General features: G+C 44.2%; 1 protein-coding gene across 1 annotated transcript; it reads left to right on the top strand.

Moving 5' to 3' along the window:
* Positions 1 to 5,736: 5,736 nt before the first annotated feature.
* On the top strand, positions 5,737 to 7,824 carry LOC149320197 (uncharacterized). Its single transcript, XM_089513125.1, has one exon. It carries the CDS (start codon positions 5,737 to 5,739, stop codon positions 7,783 to 7,785), a length of 2,049 nt encoding a protein of 682 aa, XP_089369251.1. The 3' UTR covers positions 7,786 to 7,824.
* Positions 7,825 to 8,225: the final 401 nt, after the last annotated feature.

Below are 8,225 nucleotides of genomic sequence, written 5' to 3'. Positions count from 1 at the left end.
GCTGGGGATGAGGGTTAGTGCAGTGCAAAGGATGATGATGATGATGCAGGAGATTTAGTGAACAAATTAATATGATGCATGTATAAGAATTGATATTTCCCAGGGCTTTGCTGAGTGAATAAGTAAGACATTGCTTTTCTGCTCTAACTTAGAATATGCTGCAGTTGTGTTAGCAATTTAAGGGAAATCTCAGCATCCTAGGCATTAACTATGCATCCTGTGTTTATCCATAGGCCCCTTCCCACCAAATCTATACGATCCACATAATGCAAAAAAAACCAGTAAAGAGGGACACTATTCTTGCAGGGGACAAAAAGAAAAGGGAAGTTGGGTGCATCTGCGCTGGAGTAATAATGCCTTTTGACACTACTGCCATGGATTTGTAGTTTTGTGAAGCACTAGCTAGCGCAGTGTAGTGGTTTGTGCGTTGGACTGGACTCTGGAGACCAGGGGTCAAATCCCCACTCGGCCGTGAAACCCACTGGGTGACCTTGATGGAGTCGCACTCTCTCAGCCTCAGGAGAAGGCAATGGCAAACCTCCTCTGAACAAATCTTGCCAAGAAAATCCTGTGATAGGCTTGCCTCAGGGAAACTCCTTGAAGGCACATGGCAGCCATGAGGCACCAGCATTCTTTGGCAGAGAAGGCGAAATAAAGACCTGGCAAAATGACAAATCCCAGGATTCAGGCTGCATTGTTTCTACAGTGTAGATGCACCCCAAGAACCAAGATGGGTGCTTACTTGCAGAAGAGCTCCCTCCTGAAGTCCAGGGCAAAGAGGAGATTCTGCTGCACACTTGGAGCGCAGAGGAAAGAGGAGGATCGAAACCAATCTCACTCTCATTTTTCCTTCCAGGAAGAGGTTAACTCTACTCTTTCCTTCATAATCTCTGGAGACACAGTTGATATGCAGATCCAGGATCAGGCGGCAGGTAGGCAAGGTATCATCGTGGAAAGGCAAGAATATGTTTTCTGTTAACTGCATAGAATCCTAGGGTTGAAAAAGACCACAAGGGCCATCCAGACCAACCCCCAGCCATGCAGGAATACACATTCAAACCACTCTGACAGATGACCATCCAATCTCTGTTGAAAAACCTCCAAAGATGGAGACTCCACCATTCGACGAAGGAGAGTGTTCCACTGTTGAACAGCCCTTACTGTCAGAAGGTTCTTCCTAAGGTTTAGGGAGAATCTCTTTGCTTGTAGTTTGCACCCATTGCTCTGGGTCCTATTCTCTGGAGTAGCAGAAAACAAGCTTGTTCCATCCTTAACATGACATCCCTTCAAATATTAAACAGGGCTATCATATCACCTCTTAACCTCTTCTCCAGGCTAAACATCCCCAGCTCCCTGAGTCTTTCCTCAGATCCTCTGCACTCTTCTCCAGCACCATAAAATCTCCAGTGAGTTGTAGAGAGATGTTGTAGCACCTTTGAGACTAACAGAAATAAATAAATTGGCAGCCTGAGCGTTCATAGACTAAAGTCTGCTTCCTCAGATGTATTAGGACATCTCAAATGATTTCATTTTCTTCCTATCTGGTGTCTTAACTGTTTCACATCCATACTTGGTGATGGGGAATACAGTGGCTTGGATTATTCTAACTTTAGTGCTCAGTTGTATATCTTTGCTCTTCAGGAACTAGTCTAGTTTTTTGATTATCTGCAAATACATGTTTACAAAAAATACCCCTCATGTTCATGCACATAAAACACAACTGTGAAGAAATAACACAAGGAGCTGTTAAGCAGAAGATACAGAGCATTTTAATTTTGCAGAGGTTTCTTTCTTCCTGTATGTTTTCTTTCTTTGTATCTTATCTTCTTGTGTAGGTAATCTTGATCTGTTCAAGAACCCATTTGTTTGTCTTCTTGGCTGTCCATGACATTCTAAGTCCTCTTCTCCAGCCCCACATTTTGAATGAGGCGGCTTTCTGTCTGACTGCTTCCTTCACTGTCCAGTTCTCATGTCTGTACATGGGGATGATGGGGAATACAGTGGCCTGGACCATTCTGACTTTAGGGCTCAGTTGTATGTCTTTGCTCTTCAGGATCTTGTCCAGTTCTTTCATAGCTGCCCTTCCCATTCCTAGTCTTCTTCTTATTTCTTGACTGCAGTCTCCATTCTGGTCAAGGTTTGATCCTAGATAGGGGACTTCTTTAACCCTTTCCATTTCCTCGTTGTCCAGGCTGAATTTGTGTATTTCTTCTGTGGTCATTATTTTTGTTTTACGTTCAGCATCAGACCTGCCTTTGCACTTTCCTCTTTAACCTTCCTTGTAAACTGTTTTAATTCCTGAATGTTTTCTGCTAATATTATGGTGACATTGTCTGCATATCTGAGGTTGTTAATGTTGCTTCCTCCTAACTTCACTCCTCCTGTCTCTGATTCTAATTCTGCTTTTCTGATGATGTTTTCAGCATATGAGTTAAACAAGTGAGGTGATAGGATGCAGCCTTGCCTGGCCCCTTTTGCCTATTGGGAACCACTCTGTTTCCCCAAATTCTGTTCTGACTCTTGTCCTTGGTACAGATCCCGCATCAGGACTATCAGATGCAGTGGCACCTCATGTCTTTGAGTGCCTTCCATAGCTGTTCCTTAGGCCTGTTCGTATCCTGCAGTTCTGCTCCTGGGACTAGACTTGATGAAGCCATGTCTGCCTCTTCTTCTCTCCCTCCAAGGCGGGACAGAGGCAGCTGGGATGGCAGGAGGCTCTTTCGTCTGCTTCTAGATCTAAATGTGATGAAGCTGTGCCCTTGCAGTGGCAGCTGGGATGGAGAGGACCTTTCCTTTGCACCTGTGCCTAGGCATGATGGACCCATGCCACCTCTTCCTCTCTCCTTCTGAAACCAGGGCAGTGGCACTTGGGATGGCATGGGGGCCTGCTTCTGGACCCAGACATGATGGGACTGTGGCTACCTCTTTTTTCAATGCTTGAGGAAGACGCACTGAAATTGCAGAAATGATTTGGTTGTGGCTGACTGAGTCTCATTGCTTTCCTGGGCATGACCAACTTTACATCCAATTCCTATTTTTTTAAAACAAATTCTCTCTTTTTCACACAAACACACAATTTCTCTGCATGAGACTCACCCTGGCACCTTTGATACAGGGCAAGAGAATATATTCACATGTTCATGTATGTATCAGAGATGTCATGGTGGTTTACAGACAAAAATATAGGCTGATATATTATTGTTACAGGTTGGATGTTATTTATTTGTTTTAAGGTACACATACTGTAATAGTAAAGTCTTTATATGACTTAGTAGCAGGAGGTTGTGAAAATGAGTGGCGTGCTGCTCAAAAAAGAGCATTTACAAGTTCATTCCCAGCAGAAAGAATAGTTGACATTTCTGCCCAGGCAGATAATCACGAAGGTAAACAGAGACAAGAACTCATCGCATCGTGGAAAACTAGAGGCAAGTGAGGAACAAGTCCTTAGCAGGATTTTATGAGTTGGACCTGAAGTCATAGTGCCACTCTATTCTGCTTTGGTCAGGCCTCACCTGGAATAATACTGTGTCCAGTTCTGGGCCCCACAATTCAAAAGGGATGTTGAGAAACTGGATCATGTCCAGAGGAGGGCAACTAAAATGGTGAAGGGTCTGGAAACCAGGTCCTATAAGGAACGACTTAGGGAGCTGGGGATGTTTAGCCTGGAGAAGAGAAGGTTAAGAGGTGATTTGATAGCCCTGTTTAAATATTTGAAGGGATGTCATATTGAGGAGGGAGCAAGCTTGTTTTCTGCTGTTCCAGAGAACAGGAACCAGAGCAAGGGAGGCAAGCTACAGGAAAAGAGATTCCACCTCAACATTAGGAGGAACTTCCTGAGAGTAAGGGCTGTTTGACAGTGGAACGCTTCCCCTTGGAGAGTAATGGGGTCTCCTTCTTTGAAGGTTTTCAAACAGAGGCTGGAAGACCGTCTGCTGGATGTGCTTTGATGGTGTATTCCTGGGGGTTGGACTGGATGGCCTTTGAGATCTCTTCCAACTCTATGATTCGATGAATCCTGGCTTGCGCAGCTTGCCTCCTAGGGCAATTGGTGGCATAGCCAGAGCACCTGGCATTGCTTTGCTGAATGGAATGAACACAGGCACACTGCAGTGATTGGACAACAATGATAATATCTTGCTAGGACTATAACACTGAGCCCAATCAGAAAAACAGCAAGCTGTGTTTCTCAGGATTGCTACTGACAGCTGTCTCTCAGGCTGCTTCCTAGGCTGAATACCATACTCTTAAAAACACGGAAAACAAGAGAAAGAGAGAGAGTCCTCTCCAGTTAGTGGATTAGGCTGTTGGATGGCTGTTAACTGTCCTCCGACTCATGGCGACCTGTGGATGAGACATCTCCAAGACCCCCTGCTTTCCACTGCTCTTTATGTTTTGTGGATTCAGGCCCATGGCTTCCCTGATTCAATCTATCCATCAGGTGTAGAGTCTTCCTCTCTTACCTTCTACCTTTCCTAGCATTATTGCCAGCGCCAATGCTTCATCCCTTCCCATGAAGTGGCCAAAGTACGACAGCCTCAGTTTAGTCAACTTGGCTTCCAGGGAGATTTCTGGCTTGATCTCTTCAAAGATCCATTCGTTTGCTGTCCACAGTATCCTCAGCACTCTTCTCCAGCTCAAAGGAGTTGGTTTTCGTTTTACCTGCTTTGTTCACTTGTCCAGCTCTCACATCCGTACATGGAAACAGGGGATACAATGGCTTGGATGATCCTGACTTAAGTGCTGAATTGTATATTTGGATTGGCCTCATTTTCCAACTATATTGAGAACCAATTTATCTATCTATTTATTTATCCATGTGTTTTATTTGAAGCATTTCTGTCTCTAGAGCACCAAGACGACACACAGTGTCTGGTGTGTAGCAGTTAAGAAGCCACAAAATGGCCTCCTTGTCCTCCCTCCTTTGTCTCCCTGAAAGGCAGTTCAGTAGCACCAGAGGCCTAATCTGGAGCAGACCACATAAGAAGACTGCAGACTCTGTTCCTTTGCTCACGTGAAATCATGAATCCTTCAAAATACTAATTTTCATCATTGACCTAAAATGCATGTGGAGAGCCATCTGTTTGTAGGGGAATGCTTCCAGAAGAGATTACTTGCGATTGATCAAGTGTTGTTATTTCCCCCCCTTTCAGCTCCTGGTCTCCTTTGAGGAGGTGGCCTTGTATTTCACTAAGGAGGAGTGGAGTCTCCTGGATCCAGGCGGCAGGGCTTTCTGCAAGGAAGTCAGGATGGAAGATGATGGGACCGTGGCCATTGCAGGCAAGTAGGAGTTTCGTCTTCAACCCAATGATATCCTTGGATTTTGTGTTCAACTCCTAATGGGATCTTCTTCTTCTCCTCCTTTTTCTTTCTTATACAGACGATGAACAAGAGAAGGAGAATTTTGCAGAGCCCACTGTGGCATCACAGGAAACAGCCAAGATTGTGGTGGAGAAAGAGGAGTTGGGAAATCAAAGGCAACTGAGAAGCCAAATGAAAAACCTCTCAAAGAATGGGAAGAAGAAGTCATCTGCTTCTCAGGATGATGATATTTGGGAACCCCTGACCCTCCAGGAAAACTACAAAGGGAAAAGGAGGGTCAACTGCTCTGTCTGTGGAAAAATATTCCAATATAAATTTCCACACAGAATCCAAACAGAGGAGAAGTCATACGAATGCAAGGAAGACGGAGGGAGCGTCAGCCAGACTGGAAATCTTCATGCACATCCAGGAATCAACATGGGTGAGAAACCATATATGTGTAGGGAATGTGGAAAGAGCTCCAGCGATAGCAAACATCTACGTTCACCTCAAAGGACCCACACAGGGGAGAAATCATACGAATGCATGGAATGTGGAAAGAGCTTTCATCATAGTACTAATTTTCATTCACATAAAAAAATTCACACAGGGGTGAAACCATATGAATGCATGGAATGTGGAAGGTGCTTCGGTAGGAAAGAACATCTTACTGTACATCAAAGGACCCACACAGGGGAGAAACCATTTGAATGCATGGAATGTGGAAAGTGCTTTGGTAGGAGAGATGGTCTTAATGTACATCAAAGAACCCACACAGGTGAGAAACCATTTGAGTGCATGGAATGTGGAAAGCGCTTCACTCATAACTGTAACCTTAGTTTACATCAAAGAACCCACACAGGGGAGAAACCATACGAATGCATGAAATGTGGAAAGAACTTCAGTCAGATGGGAAATCTTCAGTCGCATCAAAGAACTCACACGGGGGAGAGACCATTTAAATGCATGGAGTGTGGAAAGAGCTTCTCTCTTAGTCACGGTCTAAATTCACATCTCAGCACCCACACAGGGGAGAAACCATATGAATGCATGGAATGTGGAAAGCGCTTCGCTCGGAGCTGTAGCCTCACTTTACATCGAAGAACGCACACAGGAGACAAGCCATATAAATGCATGAAATGTGGAAAGAGCTTCAGTCAGAGTGCAAATCTGTATTCGCATCGAAAAACCCACACGGGAGAGAAACCCCATAAATGCATGGAATGTGGAAAGAGTTTCAGTCAGAGTGCGCATCTACATACACATCAAAAATCTCACACAGGGGAGAAGCCATATAAGTGTGTGACATGTGGAAAGAGCTTCAGTAGGAGAGATGGTCTTCAGGTACATCAAAGGTCCCACACAGGGGAAAAACCATACAAATGCATGGAATGTGGAAAGTTCTTCAGTCAGAGTGCAGTGCTACATAAACATCAAATACTCCACACAGGAGAGAAACCATATGAATGCATAGAATGTGGGAAGACCTTCTGTCATGTTGCAATGTTACGTTCACATCAAAGGACCCACACCGGGGAGAAACCACATAAATGCATGGAATGTGGAAAGAGCTTCTCTCACAGCCAAAGTTTACAGTCGCATCAAAGGACCCACACTGGGGAGAAACCATTTAAGTGCATGGAATGTGGAAAGAGCTTCAGACAGTGGGCACATCTAAATACACATCAAAAAATGCACACAGGGGAGAAACCGTACAAATGCATGGAATGTGGAAAGAGCTTCCCTCAGAGCCAGTCTTTAAATTCACACTTAAGAACCCACACAGGGGAAAAACCATATAAATGCATGGAATGTGGAAAGAGCTTCTCTCATAGTCAAAGTTTACGTTCACATCAAAGAACCCACACAGGGGAGAAACCATTTAAATGCATGCAATGTGGAAAGAGCTTTGCTCTTTGTCAAGCTTTACATTCACATCGCAGAACCCACAAAGGTGAGAAACCATATAAATGTATGGAATGTGGAAAGAGCTTCTGTCAGAGAATACATCTACATTTACATGAAAAAACTAACGCAGGGGAGAAACCATTTAAATGCATGGAGTGTGGGAAGAGCTTTCGTCAGAGTGGAAGTCTTCATTTACATCAAAGAACCCACACAGGGGAGAAACCATACAAATGCATGGAATGTGGAAAGAGCTTCAGTCAAAGATCACATCTACGTTTACATGAGAAAACACACACAGGGGAGAAACCATATAAATGCATGGAGTGTGGGAAGAGCTTCTCTCATAGTCAGGCTCTAAATTCACATCTCAGAACCCACACAGGGGAGAAACCATATAAATGTATGGAGTGTGGGAAGAGTTTTTGTCAGAGTGGGAGTCTTCATTTACATCAAAGAACCCACACAGGGGAGAAACCATATAAATGCATGGAGTGTGGGAAGAGCTTTCGTCAGAGTGGACATCTAGATAGACATCAAAAAAACCACATGGGGAAGAAACCATCAAAGTCCACCCCTTAAAACCTACCTTTCTGCATCACAGAAATATAGTGGCTTCATTTCAGCTCATTCTACATTTTGTTAGAAATGTAATATCATACCACTGTGAGGTTTGACATGTGAAATAAGTCACTATAGGTAATTGATGTGACTTTTAACGTTGTATCTTCAAAACTCTGACCTCCAGATTTGTAAATCACAAATTTACAAGCATCCCTCCAAGAGACAAAAAACTTTGACGAGGCTTTTATTGGACACATTCTTTTCTCTGGCCAAGCCCCCATCCTCCATCCTCACCTCTCCTGAGCAGTTCCTGTTATTGAGGAACTTCTGCGGCCACTCAATGCAATCCTTCTCTGGGAAGGTCTTCTGTCCCACCTGCTGCTTCTTCTTCCCCATTATGCCCATCCTTCCTCAGCTTACAGCCATTCATCCTCTGCTGGATGTGAAGTCCTGAAAGC

Source organism: Sceloporus occidentalis, unplaced genomic scaffold (genome assembly GCF_023333645.1).
Source record: "Sceloporus occidentalis isolate IW3139 unplaced genomic scaffold, rSceOcc1.0.p SCAF_2, whole genome shotgun sequence".
Lineage (NCBI taxonomy): Eukaryota > Metazoa > Chordata > Lepidosauria > Squamata > Phrynosomatidae > Sceloporus > Sceloporus occidentalis.
This window is presented reverse-complemented; position numbering and strand designations above follow the sequence as displayed.

Excerpts from the sequence above, each read along its gene's own strand:
- LOC149320197 (XM_089513125.1), top strand. The coding sequence starts at position 5,737 with ATGGGTGAGAAACCATATATGTGTAGGGAATGTGGAAAGAGCTCCAGC.